The sequence below is a fragment of the Tachyglossus aculeatus genome, chromosome 22, assembly GCF_015852505.1.
Source record: "Tachyglossus aculeatus isolate mTacAcu1 chromosome 22, mTacAcu1.pri, whole genome shotgun sequence".
Lineage (NCBI taxonomy): Eukaryota > Metazoa > Chordata > Mammalia > Monotremata > Tachyglossidae > Tachyglossus > Tachyglossus aculeatus.
This window is the reverse complement of record NC_052087.1, coordinates 56692535-56711064: the sequence shown is the minus strand read 5'-3', so window position 1 is coordinate 56711064 and position 18530 is coordinate 56692535. Positions and strand designations below refer to the sequence as shown.

The following is an 18530-nucleotide window of genomic DNA, read 5'->3' as shown; positions in this document are numbered from 1 at the left end:
CTTCCCACTGAGCCACACTGCTTCTCTAATAGTAGGATAATCTATTAAGAGTCTGCTATGTGTAAAGTCCTGTAGTAAGCGCTGGGGAAAAAATACCTGAAAGAAAATTAGAAATTAGAAAGAAAATTAGAAATTGACCATGGCTCCCACTGGGCGCAGAGGACTGTGCTAAGCAGTTGGGAAAGTTCATTCATTCATTCAATTGTATTTATTGAGCGCTTAGTGTGTGGAGAACTTTACTAAGTGCTTGGAAAGTACAAGTGTGACTTTGGGCAAGTCACTTAACTTCTTTGTGCCTCAGTTCCCTCATCTGTAAAATGGGGATTAAGACCATGAGCCCCACATGGGACAATCTTGATTACCTTGTATCCCCCCCCCCAGTGCTTAGAACAGTGCTAAGCACATAGTAAGCGCTCAACAAATACTAACATTATTATTACAATTCGGCACCAAAGTTCAAAGTTCAGCGCTTAGAACAGTGCCAGCGCTTAGAACAGTGCTCAGCGCTTAGAACAGTGCTTTGCACATAGTAAGCACTTAACAAATACCATCATCATTACTATTATTATTAATAAAGTTAGCAGACATGACTTTTGCTCTCAAGGAAGTTACAGTCCACTGTGTGCAGATCACTGTGTTTTGTTGGGCAGAGTACAATTGAGTTTGTAGACACAATTCCTGCCCTCAAGGAGCTTCCAGTCTACTGAGTGCAGAGTACTGTAGTGAGCACTTGGGAGAGGACAACAGAGTTAGTAGAAATGACTCTAATAATGTCTGCCTCCCCTTCTAGACTTTAAGCTCATTGTGGGCAGAGAATGTGTCTGTTTATTGTTGTATTGTACTCTCCCGAGCGCTCAGTAGAGTGTAAGCTCCTTTCATTCATTCATTTACTCATTCAATCATATTTATTTAGCATTTATCATGTGCAGAGTAGTGTACTAAGTGCTCGGGAGAGCACAAAACGAAAATATAACAGACATATCCCCTGCCCACAACGATCTAACAGTCTAGTGGGGGAGACAGACATTAATATAAATAAATCCATTACAGATATCGTGGCTTAGTGGAAAGCGTACGGGCGTGGGAGTCAGAGGACATGTGTTCTAATCCTGACTCCGCCCCATGTCTGCTGTGTGACTTTGGGCAAGTCACTTAACTTCTCTGAGCCTCAGTTACCTCATCTGTAAAATGGGGATTGAGATCGTGAGCCCCACGTGGGACAACCTGATCACCTTGTATCCCCCCACCCAGCACTTAGGACAGTGCTTCGCACATAGTAAGCGCTTAACAAATGCCATCGTTATTGTTATTATTATTACCCCAGCGCTTAGAACAGTGCTCAGCAAGTAGTAAGTGCTTAATAATAATAATGGCATTTATTAAGCACTTACTATGTGCAAAGCACTGTTCTAAGCGCTGGGGGGTTACAAGGTGATCAGGTTGTCCCACGGGGGACTCACGATTTTAATCCCCATTTTCCAGATGAGGTAACTGAGGCACAGAGAGGTTAAGTGACTTGCCCAAAGTCACACAGCTGACAATTGCCAGAGCTGGGATTTGAACTCATGACCTGTACATATCTATTCTATTAATTTTATTTTGTTAGTATGTTTGGTTTTGTTCTCTGTCTCCCCCTTTTAGACTGTGAGCCCACTGTTGGGTAGGGACTGTCTCTATATGTTGCCAATTTGTACTTCCCAAGCGCTTAGTACAGTGCTCTGCACACAGTAAGCACTCAATAAATACGATTGATGATGATGATGATGACGTCTGACTCCAAAGCCCGTGCTCTGGGGTGCTTAACAAATACAATAATTATTATTATGAGTCCTGAGGGAGGGCTGAGTAAAGGGAGGAAATCAGGGCGATGCAGAAGGGTGTGGGGGAAGAGGCAATGAGGGCTTAGTCAGGGAAGGCCTCTTGGAGGAGACGGGCCTTCAGTAAGGATTTGAAGGTGGGGAGAGGGATCGTCTGTTGGCTATGAGGAGGGAGGGCGTTCCAGGCCAGAGACAAGACTTGGGTGAGAGGTCGGCAGCGAGATAGCTGAGATCGAGGCCCAGTGAGAAGGGTGGCATCAGAGGAGCGAAGTGGGCGGGCTGGGCTGGAATAGAAGAGTAGTGAGGTGAGATAGGAGCCGGCAAGGTGATGGAGTGGGATGTAGAACCGGGTACCCAGCCTAAACTGGGCAACACGGGCGTGTCACAATGTCCTATTTTTCCCTCCTTCTTTGGTCAGTCCACTGGTTTCCAAGAAAGATCTCCGAACTGGACCGGTGCCACCACCTCGTCACCAAGTTTGATCCTGACCTGGATTTGGACCACCCGGTGAGCAGAACCCATCTCCCCCCCGCCGCCACGGGGGCTCAGGACATGACGTTGCTCTGCCGTTGGGGGAAAAGTGCTCTCCCCAGGCAGGGAGAGCTGCTCCAGAGCACTACAGAGAGGAAGGCCATTCATTCATTCAACAGTATTTATTGAGCGCTTACTGTGTGCAGAGCACTGGACTAAGCGCTTGGAAAGTACAATTTGGCAACAGAGACAATCCCTACCCAACAATGGGCTCACAGTCTAGAAGCCGGGAGACAGACCGCAAAGCCAAACAAGAAACAGGTACAAGAAAAATGGTGTCAATAGATATAAATAATAATAATAATGGCATTTATTAAGTGCTTACTATGTGCATAGCACTGTTCTAAGTGCTGGAGGTTACAAGGTGATCAAGTTGGGGCTCACAGTCTTCATCCTCATTTTACAGATGAGGGAACTGAAGCACAGAGAAGTGAAGTGATTTGCCCAAAGTCACACAGCTGACTAGTGGTGGATCCGTGATTTGAACCCATGATCTCTGACTCCAAAGTCCGTGCTCTTTCCACTGAGCCACGCTGCCTCTCATATAGAATTATAGATCTATACACATCATGAATGTTGCCAATTTGTACTTCCCAAGCGCTTAGTACAGTGCTCTGCACATAGTAAGTGCTCAATAAATACGATTGATGATGATGAATAAAATAAATAGCATAATAAATACGTACATATATACACAAGTGCTGTGGGATGGAGAAGGGGGTAGAGCAGAGGGAGGGAACTGGGGCAATGGGGAAGGGAGGAGGAGCAGAGGTAAAGGGGAGGCCTAGTTTGGGATGTTGAGAAGGAGCATATTTAAGAGGGAAAAATCTTTCAGAAGGGACTTTCCAGGTGTGCCATCTGAGAACCATGGGGGCTTCTAATAATTGTGGTATTTGTTGAGCGCTTACTATGCACCAAGCTCAAGATACAAGATAATAAGGTTCTACATGGGGTCACAATCTAAGTAGGAAGGAGAACAGTATTGAATCCCCATTTTACGGATCATCATCATCAATCGTATTTATTGAGCGCTTACTGTGTGTATAGCACTGTACTAAGCGCTTGGGAAGTACAAGTTGGGAACATATAGAGACAGTCCCTACCCAACAGTGGGCTCACAGTCTAAAAGTCTACACAGTCTACAGATGAGGGAACGGAGCCACAGAGTGGGCTGGGAGTCAGAAGGACCTTGGTTATAATCCTGGCTCTGCCACTTGCTTGCTGTGTGACCCTGGGCAAGTCACTTAACTTTTCTATACCCCAGTTACCTCCTCTGTAAAATGGAGATAAATAATAATGATGGTATTTGTTAAGCACTTACTATGTGCCAAGCACTGTTCTAAGCACTGGGGTAGATACAAGGTCATCAGGTTGTCCCACGTCGGGCTCACAGTCTTCATCCCCATTTTACAGATGAGGCAACTGAGGCACAGAGAAGTAAAGGGACGTGAGGCCCAAGTGGGACAGGGACTGTGTCCAACCTGATGACCTTGTATCTACCCCAGGCTTAGAACAGTGCTTGGCATATAGTGAGTGCTTAACAAATGCCATCAGCATCTCTTGTTCAAAGCTACAGAGCAGACACGTGGCAGAGCTGGGATTAGAACCCAGGTTCTCTGGCTCCCGAGCCCAGGGCCCTGGCTCTTTCCACTAGGCCACACTGCTTCTCTGGGGCTCCTGAGTCTGGTGAACTTCCAGGCTGGACCCAAAACACAACAAGCAGATAAGCCGTGGAGCTTCAGTTCTGCTTCCTGGAGGAAGGGGCCTGAGGGGGGTGGTCTCTAAACGGGGGCAGGGTGGAGTTTGAAGGGGCTTGGTGTAGTGGCTAGAGCACGGGTCTGGAAATCAGAAGGTTGTGGGTTCTAATCCTGGCTCTGCCATTTGTCTGCTGTGTGATCTTGGGCAAGTCATTTAAATTCTCCGGGCCTCAGTCCCCTCGTCTGTGAAATAAGGACTGAGACTGTGAGCCCCATGTGGGACAGGGACTCTGTCCAACCTGATTTTGCTTGTATCCACTCCAGCGCTTAGTACAGCCCACAGTAAGCACTTAACAAATACCAATCAATCAATCAATCAATCGTATTTATTGAGTGCTTACTATGTGCAGAGCACTGTATTAAGCGCTTGGGAAGCACAAATTGGCAACATATAGAGACAGTCCCTACCCAACAGTGGGCTCACAGTCTAAAAGGGGGAGACAGAGAACAAAACCAAACATCCTAACAAAATAAAATAAATTATTATTATTATTAGGACCACCCCCTGGTATCTGTCGTAGTAAAGGGGCTTCCCTATTAGTGGCCCTTTATCGAGGCCCCAGCCTTCCACCCTCACCAAAGCAGGGCCAAGGGAGAGGCAAGCAGAGATGGAGAGAGCTAGAAAGAGTGACAGAGATAGAGAGACAGGGGCAGTCAGAGAGATAGAGAGGGATACAAAGAGAGACAGAGATAAGGAGACAGGATCAGGCAGAGAGACAGAAAGAGATTGGGTTAGAGACATCGAGAGGCACTGAAAAGGGGTCAGAGACGGGGTTAGACAGAGACAGAGAGATGAGCAAGTTAGAGAGACCAAAAGGGAGAGACACAGAGGCCCAGAGAGGATCAGAGTGACAGGGACAGATTGAAAGGGAAGGAGGAAAGGGGGTAAGGGAAAGGGGGTAAGGGAAGGAGGAGACAGGGTGTGGGGAGGAAGAGAAGCAGCTGGACCTAGGGATAAAGCAGCAGCCTGGGAGTCAGAAGGTCATGGGTTCTAATCCTGCCTCCTCCGCTTGTCTGCTGGGTGACCTTGGGCAAGTCACTTCACTTCTCCGGGCCTCTGTTCCCTCATCTGTAAAAGGGATTAAGACCGAGAGCCCTATGTGGGACAGGGACTGTGCCCAAACTGATTACCTCGTATCTACCCAAGTGCTTAGAACAGTGCTCAGTACACAGTAGGTACTTAATAAATACCAATTATATTATATAATATTACAATTATTATTTTAAGAGGAAGGAGAGACGGGAATTGCGGGGTGGAGGAGCAAGGAGGGACAGAATGGGGAGGGATGGAGAAGGTGAAGGAGGGGGGTGGGGTGGGAAGGAGAGAAGGGGAGGTGGGAGAAGGGCGAGGGGTTCAGACGGGCTCTTCTTTGGTGGTCCAGGGCTTTTCGGACCAGGCCTACCGGCAGCGGAGGAAGATGGTAGCCGAGATCGCCTTCCAGTACAAACAGTAAAAGCCGTTCGGACGCCTCCGGCGGGGGGGCGGAGGGGGGTGTCGGGGAGACCCTCCCTCTTCCCGGGGAGCAAGTCGGAAGGAAGATGCTCATGGGACTCTGAGAAGGAGTTCGGCCCATCTTTGGTCCCCTACCCCTCCTCCTTCCCTGGGATGGGAGGGGAGGAGGGGAAGGGAGGAAGGGGGAAAGAAGGAGGAGAAGAGATGGAGGGGGAGGAGAGGAAGGGAGGAAGGGGGAAATAAGGAGGAGAAGGGATGGAGAGGGAGGGAGGGAGAGGGAGGAAGAGGAAGGTAAGGGAGGGGAGAAGAGGGAGAGGAGAGAGGGAGGACAGAAAGGGGAGGGAGGGAGGGGAGGAAAGAGAGGGAAAGGGAGAGGGGAAGGTAAGGGAGGGGAGAAGAGGGAGAGGAGAGAGGGAGGAGAGAAGAGAGGGGAAGGGAGGGAAGGAAGGGAGAAGGAGGAGAAGGAAAAGGAGGGAGGGAAGGGGGAAAGGGGAAGGTAAGGGAGGGAAGAAGGGAACAGGAGACAGGTAGGAGAGAAGAGAGAGAAAGGGAGGGAAAAAAGGGAGAAGAAGAAGGAGGGAGGGGAGAGGAGGAACGGGAGGGGAGGGGAGGGAAAGGGAGGAAGAGGAAGGTAAGAGAGAGAGAAGATGGACAGATAAGGAGAAGAGAAGAGGGAGGGAAAGGGAAGGAGGGGAGAAGATTAAGGGGAGGGAGAGAAGGTAGAAAATAGAGGAAAAGGGAGGGAGGGAGAGGAGAAGAAGCAGGAGAAGGGAGGGAGGGGAGAGGAGGAACGGGAGGGGAGAGAGGGGAGGGAAAGGGAGCACGAGGAAGGGAAGGGAGAGGGAGAGGAGATAGGTAGGGATAGAGCAGGGGCTTGGAAGTCAAAAGGACCTGGGTTCTAATCACAGCTCTGCCACCTGCCTTCCGTGTATCCTTGGGCAAATTACTTCACTTCTCTGTGCCTCAGAGGGGAGAAGAGGAGGGGAGAAGAGGGAGAGGAGAGATGTAGGGGAGGACAGAAAGGGAAAGGGAGGGAAAAAAGGGAGAAGGAGGAGAAGGGAGGGAGGGGAGAGGAGGGAGGGGAGGGGAAGGGAGGAAGGGAAGGAGAGGAGAAGTTGGAGGGGAGGGAGGAGAGGAGAGATGGAAAGGGAGGGAAGGAAGGGAGAAGGAGGAGGAAAAAGCAGAAAGGGGAGAGGAGGGAGGGAGGGGAAGGGAGGAAGGGGAAGGTAAGGGAGGGAGAGGAGGAGAGGGGAAGGGAGGAAGGAGAGAAGAGAGAGGGGAAGGGAGGGAGGAGAGAAGAGAGGGAAAGGGAGGGGAAGGAAGGGAGAGAGAGGAGAAGATTGAGGGGAGGGAGAGAAGGTAGAAGAGAGAGGGAAAGGGAGGGAGGGAGAGGAGAAGAAGTAGGAGAAGGGAGGGAGGGGAGAGGAGGAATGGAAGGGGAGGAAGGGGAGGGAAAGGGAGGTAATAATAATGATGGCATTTATTAAGCGCTTACTATGTGCAAAGCACTGTTCTAAGCTGCTGTTCTAAGCTGAGGTAGGGGAAGGTAAGGGAGGGGAGAAGAGGGAGAGGAGAGAGGTGGAGAGGACAGAAAGGGAAAGGGAGGGGAAAAGGGAGAAGGAGGAGGAGAAGGGGGAGAGGAGGAAGGGGAGGGGAAGGGAGGAAGGGGAAGGTAAGGGAGGGAGAGGAGAAGATGGAGGGGAGGGGAAGGAGGAGAGGAGAGAGGGAAAGGGAGGGAAGGAAGGGAGAAGGAGGAGGAGAAGGGAGGAAGGGGAAAGGAGGAAGGGGAAGGTAAGGGAGGGAGAGAAGAAGATAGAGGAGAGGGGAGGGAGGAGAGGAGAGAGGGAAAAGGAGGGAAGGAAGGAAGGAAGAAGGAGGAGAAGAAGAGAAATGGAAGGGAAAGGGAAGGTAAGGGAGGAAGGGGAAGGTAAGGGAGGGAGAGGAGAAGATGGAGGGGAGGGAGGGAGGAGAGAAGAGAGAGGGAAAGGGAGGAAGGGAAGGAAGGGAGAAGGAGGAGAGGAGAAAGGGAAGGGAAAGAAGGGAGGGAGGAGAGGAAAAGGAGGGGAAGAAGTTCTCAGCGCCTTCGCGGAAGGTTGGGTCCCCGGGCGGCCTCAGGGGGGATAATCCGTTGTCCGGGCCCACTGACCCCCCGCGGGGTGGACTGTCTTCCAGCGGCGACCCCATCCCGCGAGTGGACTACACGGCCGAGGAGATCGCCACGTGGTGAGCCGGGCCGGGGGGGCACCGAGCCTTTCCCAGCTTGGAAGGAGGGCTCCCGTCGCTGCCCGAAATCCAGCCCATCCATCCATCCATCCATCCATCCATCCATCCATCCATCAGTCCTATCTATTGAGCGCTTCCTGTGTGCACAGCACTGTGCTAAGCGCTTGGGGGAGTTCAGTACAACAGAGTTGGTAGACACGTTCCCTGCCCATGATGAGCTCACAGTCCAGGCGAAGGAATGATATTAATAAGTAAATTATGGGTATAATAATTATGGTATTTGTTAAGCGCTTATTACGGGCCAAGCGCTGTTCTAAGCAATGGGGTAGGTATTCATTCATTCATTCATTCAATTGTATTTATTGAGCGATTACGGTCTGCAGAGCACTGGACTAAGCGCTTGGGAAGCACAAATCGGCAACATATAGAGACGGTCCCTACCCAACAACGGGCTCACAGGGAGACAGACAACAAAACAAAACAAGTAGACAGGTGTCGATACCATCAGAATAAATAGAATTATAGCTATATACACATCATTAGTCATCAGGTTGGACAGAGACCCTGTCCTACATGGGGCTCACAGTCTTCATCCCCATTTTTAATAATAATAATAATAATAATAATAACGGTATTTGTTAAGCACTTACTATGTGCAAAGCACTGTTCTAATCGCTGGGGAGGTTACAAGGTGATCAGGTTGCCCCACTGGGGGCTCACAGTCTTAATCCCCATTGTACAAATGAGGTAACTGAGGCACAGAGAAGTCAAGAGCCTTGCCCAAAGTCACACAGCTAATTGGAGGAGCCAGGATTTTTACAGATAAGGGAACTGAAGCCCAGGGAAGTGAAGTGTCTTGCCCAAGGTCACACAGCAGACAAGTGGCAGAATCAGGATTAGAACCAAGGTCTTCTGAGTCCCAGGCCTGGGCATCATCCATCATATTTATTGAGCACTTACTGTGTGCAGAGCACTGTACTAAGCGCTTGGGAAGTACAAATTGGCAACATATAGAGACAGTCCCTACCCAACAGTGGGCTCACAGTCTAAAAGAGGGAGACAAAACCAAACATACTACAAAATAAAATAGAATAGATATGTACAAGTAAAATAAATAGAGTAATAAATATGTTCAAACATATATACATATATACAGGCACCCCCATTAGGCCACACTGTTCTATGGACATTAGTGTTGTGGGTAGAGGGAGGGGTTAATACAGGGTGCAACGCAGAAGGGGGTGGGAGAAGAGGAAATGAGGGGTATTGATAATACTAATAATGATAATAATAATGGTACTCGTTACATGCTTACTACAGTGCCATGCATTTTACTAGAAAAGCAGCATGGCTCAGTGGAAAGAGCCCAGGCTTTGGAGTCAGAGGTCATGGGTTCAAATCCCAGCTCCACCAATTGTCAGCTGTGTGACTTTGGGCAAGTCACTTAACTTCTCTGTGCCTCAGTTACCTCCTCTATAAAATAGGGATTAAAACTGTGAGCCCCCCGTGGGACAACCTGATCTCCTGGTAACCTCCCCAATGCTTAGAACAGTGCTTTGCACATAGTAAACGCTTAACAAATACCATTATTATTATTATTATTATTATACGTCAAAAGGACCTGGGTTCTAATGGCAGCTCTGCCACTTGCCTGCTGTGTGTCCTTGGGCAGGTTACTTCACTTCTCTGTGCCTCAGTTACCTCATCTGAAAAATAAAAATAATAATAATAATGGCATTTATTAAGCACTTCCTATGTGCAAAGCACTGTTATAAGTGCCAGGGAGGTTACAAGGTGATCGGGTTGTCCCACGGGGGGCTCATAGTCTTCATCCCCATTTTCCAGATGAGGGAACTGAGGCCCAGAGAAGTGAAGTGACTTGCTCAAAGTCACACAGCTGACAAGTGGCGGAGTTGGGATTTGAACCCATGACCTCTGACTCCAAAGCCCGGGCTCTTTCCACTGAGCCACGCTGCTTCTCGGGATTGACTGGGAAGCCAGCGTTTAGAACAGCGCTTGGCACATAGTAAGCGCTTAATAAATGCCATCGCTATTATATGACACAGGGGCTGTGCCCAACCTAACTAGTATCTACTGCAGCACTTAGTACAGAGTCTGGCATATAGTAAATGCTTAACAAAAATTATTTAAAAACCCATACTAAGCGCAGGGGTAGATGCTAGGGACAGACTAGGGCTCTTCATTGGAGGAGTACAGATTAATTCACTCATTCATTCATTTATTAAATCATATTTATTGAAGGCTTACTGTGTACAGAGCACTGTACTAAGTGCTTGGGTGAGGACAATACAACAATAAACAGACACAGTCCCTGCCCACAAGGATCTGACAGACATTCTGGGGGGAAGACAGACATTAATATAAATAAATGAATGACAGATATGGACATAAGTGCTGTGGGGATAGGAGAGGGGAAGAACAAAGGTAGCATGTCAGGGGGATGCAGAAGGGAGTGGGAGATGAGGAAAAGTGGGGGCTTAGTCAGGGAAGGCCTCTTGAAGGAGGTGAGAATCATTTCAGTCCTCACTGCCCTGCTAAATCTCGTCTCTAAGCTCATGGTGGGCCGGGAATTAGTCTATTTATTGTAGTATTGTGCTCTCCTAAATACTTAGTAAAGTGCTGTCCACGTATTAAGCGCTCAATAAATTCAATTAAATGAAATGAAAGCTCTCAATTAATATGATTAAATAAAATGAAAAGCAAATGCTCTGCACACAGTAAGCGCTCAATAAATACGATTAAACGAAATGAAAAAAATGCCCTGCAAACAGTAAGGTCTCAAGTAATATGATTAAATGAAATGAAAAGCTAATGCTCTGCACACAGTAAGCGCTCAATAAATACGATTAAACGAAATGAAAAAAATGCCCTGCAAACAGTGTCTCAAGTAATATGATTAAATGAAATGAAAAGCTAATGCTCTGCACACAGTAAGCGCTCAATAAATACGATTAAACGAAATGAAAAAATTGCCCTGCAAACAGTAAGCTTTCAATTAATATGATTAAATGAAATGAAAAGCAAATGCTCTGCACACAGTAAGCACTCAATAAATACTATTAAACGAAATGAAAAAAAATGCCCTGCAAACAGTAAGCTCTCAATTAATATGATTACATGAAATGAAAAGTTAATGCTCTGCACACAGTAAGAGCTCAATAAATACGATTAAACGAAATGAAAAAAATGCCCTGCAAACAGTAAGCTCTCAATTAATAATAATAATGGCATTTATTAAGTGCTTACTGTGTGCAAAGCACTGTTCGAAGCGCTGGGGAGGTTACAAGATGAGTAATATGATTAATTTGATTAATCATTATAATAATTAATTTATTGATATGATTAATTTAATCATAATTAATATGATCAAATGAAATGAAAAGCAAATGCTCTGCACACAGTAAGCGCTCAATAAATACGATTAAAAGGAATGAATAAAATGCTCATCACACAGTAAGCGCTCAATAAATACTATTCAGTGAAATGAAAAAAAATGCTCTGCACACAGTAAGCCCTCAATAAATGACATAGTGGATAGAAGTTGGGTATGGGAGTCAGAAGGTCATGAGTTCTAATCCCAGCCCCGCCACTTGTTTGCTGTGTGGCCTTGGGCAAGTCACTTCACTTCCCTGTGCCTCAGTTACCCTCTTCTGCAAAATCATCATCATCATCATCATCATCAATCGTATTTATTGAGCGCTTACTGTGTGCAGAGCACTGTACTAAGCGCTTGGGAAGTACAAGTTGGCAACATAAAGAGACAGTCCCTACCCAACAGTGGGCTCACAGTCTAAAAGGGGGAGACGGAGAACATAACCAAACATACTAACAAAATTAAATAAATAGAATAGATATGTACAAGTAAAATAAATACATAAATAAATAGAGTAATAAATCTGTACAAACATATATACATATATACAGGTGCTGTGGGGAAGGGAAGGAGGTAAGATGGGGGTGAAGACTGTGAGCCCCATGTGGGACATGGGCTGTGTCCAACCCGATTTGCTTGAGTCCGCCTTAGTGTTTAGTACAGTGCCTGGCACATAGTAAGCGCTTAACAAATACCAGCATTATTATTATTGAATAAGTGAATGAATGAATGAAAGTATCGGGCTTTGGTGGCAGGAGGGAGGTGTACAGGACGCTGAAGAGCTTGTATCCCACCCACGCCTGCTCGGAGCACCTGGAGGCCTTGGATCTGCTGGAGAAGTTCAGCGGCTACAGCGAGAACAACATCCCGCAGCTCGAAGACGTGTCCCGCTTCCTCAAAGGTCAGGCCGCCTCTCAGGGTCGGGGAGATGGGATTGGGGGGTCGAAGGGTGGGAGAGGAGGTTGACCTCTTGGGGGGGTCAAGGAGATGAAGGGACCTGCTTTGGGGTCACAGCCCTGACCCCAAGGCAGGGCTGGGGAACTCAAGGGGGGCTTGGAGGGAAGGGTGAGTGTAGTGATTCATTCATTTATTCATTCAGTCATACACTTCCTGTGTGCAGAGCACTATACTAAGCGTTTGGAAGAGTCCAATACAACAATAAACAGACACAGTCCCTGCCCACAACGAGCTTACAGTCAAGAGGGGTAAACTGCAAGGGGGAATTCGAGGAAGGAGACTGTGAACCCATCACGGGCAAGTATTGTCTCTTAATTGGTGTACTGTACTCTCCAAGCGCTTAGTACACAGTAAGTACTCAATAAATATGATTGAATGAATGAATGAACGAGAGGGGAGAGGCAGAGATACACACAGAGAGAGGCACAGAGGCATGAGGCAGTCAGAGAAGGAAAGGCCCAAGATTGAGTGTCTGCCACTTGTCTGGTGTGTGACCTTGGACAGGTCACTTCACTTCTCAGTGCCTCAAGTTCCCTCATCTGTAAAATGGAGATTGAGACTGTGAGCCCCATGTGGGACAACCTTGTATCTACCCCAGTGCGTAGAACTGTGCTTGGCACATAGTAAGCACTTAACACATACCATTATTATTATTGTTATATACAAAAGTGCTGCAGGGTGGAGGGTGGGGAGAGATCAAAGGGAGTGAGTTGAGGTGACACGGAAGGGAGGGGGAGCAGAGAAACAGAGATAGAAGGAGAGGTAGCAGCAGGGATTCAGAGACAGAGGGAGAGACAGCAATCAATCAATCGTATTTATTGAGCACTTACTGTGTGCAGAGCACTGTACTAAGCGCTTGGGAAGTACAAGTTGGCAACATATAGAGACAGTCCCTACCCAACAGTGGGCTCACAGTCTAGAAGGGGGAGACAGAGAACAAAAACAAACATATTAACAAAATAAAATAAATAGAATAGATATGTACAAGTAAAATAAATAAATAAATAGAGTAATAAGTATGTACAAACATATATACATATATACAGATGCTGTGGGGAAGGGAAGGAGGTCAGACGGGGGGATGGGGGGTTAGGGGGAGACTGAGTTGGTTGTGGGCAGGGACTGTCCCTCTTTATTGCTTTATTGTACTTTCTCAAGCGCTTAGTATAGTGCTCTGCACACAGTAAGCACTCAATTAACACGAATGAATGAAGGAGAGACAGTAGGAGGGATTCAGAGGCAGAGGGAGAGAAAGCAACAAAGATTCAGAGATAGAGACAGAGGGAGAGCTTCAAGCGCATTGCTCCTGCGCTGTTGGCTCTGTCATCATTCATCAATTCAAACGTATTTATTGAGCACTTACTGTGTGCAGAGCACTGTACTAAGCGCTTGGGAAGTACAAGTTGGCAACATATAGAGACGGTCCCTACCTAACAACGGGCTCACAGTCTAGAAGGGGGAGACAGACAACAAAACAAAACAAGTAGACAGGTGTCCATACCAGACAGGTGTCAATATCTGGTCTGTTGACCATAGGCCCGACGGCAGGGGGCTGGGGGCTTTGGGAAGCGGAGATGGCCCTTTCCCCCCTGGTCGTCCAGTCAGGGGCTATGGCTCTTCTCCCTCCTCCCTCAAACCTCCTCTCTTTTCCCTCTCCTCTCCTCCCTGCTCCCCTCCTCTATCCTCCCTCCTTCCTCTCTCCTCTTTCCTCCTCCCTCCCCTCCTCCCTCCTCCCTCTCTCCTCCTCCCTCTCTCCTCTCTCCTCCTCCCTCCTCCATCCTCCTCCTCCCTCTCCCCTCCTCCCTCCTCCCTCTCTCCTCCTCCCTCCTACACCCTCCTCCTCCCTCTTCCCTCCTCTCTCCCTTTTTCCCCTCCCCTCCTCCTTTCTCCTTCTCTCTTCCTCCTCCCTCTTCTATCTGCCCTCCTCCCTTCTCCCTCTCCTCTCCTCCTTTCTCCCTCTCCCCTCCTCCCTCCTCTTTCTTCTCCCCTTCTCCCTCAATCCTCTCCTTCCCCTTCCCTTTCCTCTCCTCCCTTCTTCCTCCCTTTGTCTTCCTCCTCCTTCTCCCTTCTCACTCCTTCTTCCCTCCTTCCTCTCTCCTCCCTCTCCTTCCTCTCCCCTCCTCCCTTCTCCCTTTCTCCTTTTCCCTTCTCTCTCCACCTTCCTCCTGCTTCTCCCCTTCTCCCTCCTCCCTCTACCTCCTCTCTTTGCCCTCCTCCTTCCTCCCTCCTCCTTTTTCCCTCCACCTTCCTCCTCCTTCTCCCCTTCTCCCTCCTCCCTTTACCTCCTCTCTTTGCCCTCCTCCTTCCTCCCTCCTCCTTTTTCCCTCCACCTTCCTCCTCCCTCTCCCCTTCTCTCTCCTCCTTCTCCCCTTCTGCCTCCTCCCTCCTCCCTCTTCCTCCTCCCTCCTCCTCCTCCCCCTATCCCACCGCCTCCTCTGTTTGTGGGGGTCTCGGGGCTCCGGACTAAGTGTCAAGCGCTTAGCACAGTGCACTGCACACAATAAGCGCTCAATAAATAGGATTGAATGAATGAATGAATGTGTCCTTACAGACAGAACTGGGTTCCAGCTGCGGCCAGTGGCCGGCCTGCTGTCCGCACGGGACTTCCTGTCCAGCCTGGCCTTCAGAGTTTTCCAATGCACTCAATACATTCGCCATTCCTCCTCGCCCATGCACTCCCCGGAACCGTGAGTGACCCCCAGCCCCTACCCCCGGGACCCCCGCCCTCCACCCCCACAACCGACCCTTCTCCCAATCCGACCAATCAATCAATGGTATTTATTAGGCGCTTCCTGTGTGCAGAGCACTGTACTAAGCACTTGGGAGAAGCCAATATGACAATGTTGGTAGACACGTTCCCTGTCCACCACGAGTTTCCAGTCTAGTGACCAACTTACTGTGAACAAACAACATGGCTTAGTGGATAGAGCATGAGCCTGGGACTCAGAAGGGCCTGGGTTCTAATCCCAGCTCCGCTGCATGTCTGCTGTGAGACCCTGGGCAAGTTACTTCACTTTTCTGGGCCTCAGTTACCTTCTCTGTAAAATGGGGATGAAGAGTGTGAGCCCCCTGTGGGACAGGGACTCTGTCCAACCTGATTAGCTTGTATTTACCCCAGCACTTAGAACAGTGCTTTGCACATAGTAAGCGCTTACCAAGTGCCATAATTATTATTATTGGCGTAGCGGATAAAGCCCGGGCCTAGGAATCAGGTTATGGGTTCTTATCCCGGTTCTACCACTTGTCTGCTGTGTGATCTCGGGCAAGTCACTTCACTTCTCTGGGCTTCAGTTACCTCATCTATAAAATGGGGAATGCAACTGTGAGCCCCACATGGGACAGAGACTGTGTCCAATCCAGTTTGCTTGTATCCACCCCAGTGCTTAGTACAGTGCCTGTCACATAGTAAGTGTTCAACAAATACCACAATTATTATTATAATTAGTAGTAGTAGTATAGGCCGTGGACATGCAAGCCCCCATCAAGGGAGAGGGGGCAGGGCTGGGGAAAAAGAGAGGAGCGGGGCTAGAGGGGGCAGAGGGAGGGTCTGGGGGGCTGGGAGAGGGGGTGAAGAACCACCTTAGGCCTGAGTTGGGGAAGGATGAGTGTTGGAGCTGTAGCTTGGGAGTCAGAGGTCGTGGGTTCTAATCCCGCCTCCGCCACTTGTCTGTGGTGTGACCTTGGGCGAGTCACTTCACTTCTCTGTGCCTCAGCTACCTCAGCTTTAAAATGGGGATTAAAACTCTGAGCCCCCGCCCCCCCAACCCCGCCGGAACACTCAAATTACCTTATATTTACCCCAGTGCTTAGAACAGTGCTTGGCACATAGTAAGTGCTTAACAAATACCATAATTATTATTATTATTATTGTTCTCTTTTGGGTGCATGCAAGTTTAATAATAATAATAATGGTATTTGTTAAGTGCTTACTATGTGCCAAGCACTGTACTAAGTGCTGGGTCTAAGGGGGGACTTCCAGGGCCCTGCTCTCCATTAACCACCCCCTTCTCTTGTGTCCCCCCCGCCACCCATCCTTCCCCAGAGATTGCTGCCACGAACTTCTGGGTCATGTACCTATGCTGGCCGACAGGACATTCGCTCAGTTCTCCCAGGTGAGAGGGTTGGGCCTGTGGGGGAAGACCCCCGGAGTCCCCGCAAGAGCAGCGAGGCTGGGGGGACGGAACATGGGGGCTGGGAGCTGGGAGACCTGAGTTCTGGTCCTGGCTCTGCCCTTGGCCCTCTGCTGTGTGATCTCGGGCCAATCGCTCAACCTCTCTGAGCCTCCGTGTATCCATCTTTCATTCATTCATTCATTCATTCAATCATATTTATTGAGCGCTTACTGTGTGCAGAGCACTGTACTAAGCACTTGCGGAAGCAGCGTGGCTCAGTGGAAAGATCCCGGGCTTTGGAGTCAGAGGTCATTGGTTCAAATACTGGCTCCGCCAATTGTCAGCTGTGTGACTTTGGGCAAGGCACTTCACGTCTCTGGGCCTCAGTTCCCTCATCTGTAAAATGGGGATTAAGACTGTGAGTCCCCCATGGGACAACCTGATCACCTTGTACCCTCCCCAGAACTTAGAACAGTGCTTTGCACATAGTAAGCACTTAATAAAGGCCATTATTATTATTATTATACAAGTTGGCAACATATAGAGACGGTCCCTACCCAACAGTGGGCTCACAATCTAGAAGTGGGAGACAGACAACAAGACAAAACATATTAACAAAATAAAATAAATAGAATAAATATGTACAAATAAAATAAATAGAGTAATAAATATGCACAAACATATATACATATATACAGATGCTGTGGGGAGGGGAAGGAGGTGGGGGGGATGGGGAAGGGGAGGAGGGGGAAAAGAAGGAGGGGGCTCAGTCTGGGAAGGCCTCCTGGAGGAGGTGAGCTCTCAGTAGGGCTTTGAAGGGAGGAAGAGATAATGGGGAATCTGTATATCTGAATAATGGGGAAGAGGGCCCAGCTCTCTTTCCCTCTCGGACCGTTATTCATTAATTCAATTGTAAGAGCAGGGGCTTGGGAGTCAGAGGACATAGGTTCTAATTCCGGCTCCGCCAATTGTCTACTGTGTGACCTTGGGCAAGTCTCTTCATTTCTCTGGGCCTGAGTTACCTCATATGTAGAATGGGGATTAAAACTGTGGGACAACCTGATTACCTTGTATTTATCCCAGTGCTTAGAACAGTGCTCGGCACCTACTAACTGCTTAACGAATACCATTATCATTATTATTTTTATTACTATCAAGCACTTGCTGTGTGCAGAGTACTGGACTAAGTGCTTGGGAAAGGACAGTACAACAATAGAAAGTAACACTGCCTGCCTAAAATGAGTTGACAGTCTAGGGAGGGGGAGACAGACATCAATACAAATAGATAAAATTACAGATATATTCCTAAGTGCAGTGGGGCTGGGAATCGGGGGAAGAGCCCAACCTGATTCTTCTGTATCTCCCCAGCGTTCAGAACAGGGCTTGGCACAGAGAGGGCTCAAGGAACAGGGGAATTGCTGTTTATAGGGTGTGTGGGGGGCTTAGGGGGCAGTGGGTTGGGGGTTATGAAGAAGAGGGAGTGGTGGGGCTCGAGATCTGCCTGGTGGGAGCTGGGAATTGGGGGGAGGTCTTGGGGGGAGGGAGGAATTGGGGGTGATTCCCAGGGAGGAGGGAGGGCAGCCCGGGAAGAGCCAAGCAGGGCTGGGCCATCCCACTCCTCGGGGGCTGGGAGACCCAACCCCCCTTAAGCTGAACTGCAAGACACCTCAGGGGTCTCCTCTTAGCCCCTTCCCACCCTTCTTGGCAGGACATTGGACTCGCTTCCCTTGGGGCCACGGATGAAGAGATAGAGAAATTGTCCACGGTAAGAAGCGTAACCTCATCCTCATGTCTGAGCTCTCCCCCACTCCTTCTCCTTTCCTCCTCCCTTTCATTTTCTTCCTTCTCTTTGTCATCTTCTTCATCGTCCTCCTTCTCCTCTTCCTCCTTCTCCTGTTCCTCCTTTCTCTTCTTTCTCCTCTTCTTCCTGCACTTTTGTTCTCTTCTTCTCCTTTCCTCCTCCTCCTCTCCTCCTCTTCATGCTTCTCCTCCTCTTCTTCCTCTCTTCTCCCTCCTCCTCTCCTCTTCACTGTCCTCCTCCTTTCCTCCTCTTTCTCCTTCATCCTTCTCCTCTTCCTCCACTTAATAAGTAATAAAAACGACAGTATTTGTTAAGCACTTACTATGTGCCAAGCACTGTTCTAAGCGCTGGGGTAGATACAAGGTTATCAGGTTTTCCCACGTGGGGCTCACAGACTCAATCTCCATTTTACGGATGAGGGAACTGAGGTACAGAGAATTTAAGTGGCTTCTCTTCTTTCTCCTCCTCTCCTCTTCATTGTCCTC

The 18530-nt window shown here is 48.7% G+C and overlaps 1 protein-coding gene across 1 annotated transcript in view; it reads left to right on the top strand.

Moving 5' to 3' along the window:
• Positions 1-18530, top strand: part of TH (tyrosine hydroxylase) — a 50275-nt gene that overhangs the window by 20693 nt on the left and 11052 nt on the right. The window contains exons 4-10 of the mRNA XM_038764881.1: positions 2236-2324; positions 5488-5555; positions 7731-7781; positions 11931-12076; positions 14684-14819; positions 16175-16244; positions 17953-18009. Of these exons, the coding sequence (XP_038620809.1) occupies positions 2236-2324; positions 5488-5555; positions 7731-7781; positions 11931-12076; positions 14684-14819; positions 16175-16244; positions 17953-18009 (617 nt within the window). The remainder of the gene's footprint in view (positions 1-2235; positions 2325-5487; positions 5556-7730; positions 7782-11930; positions 12077-14683; positions 14820-16174; positions 16245-17952; positions 18010-18530) is intronic.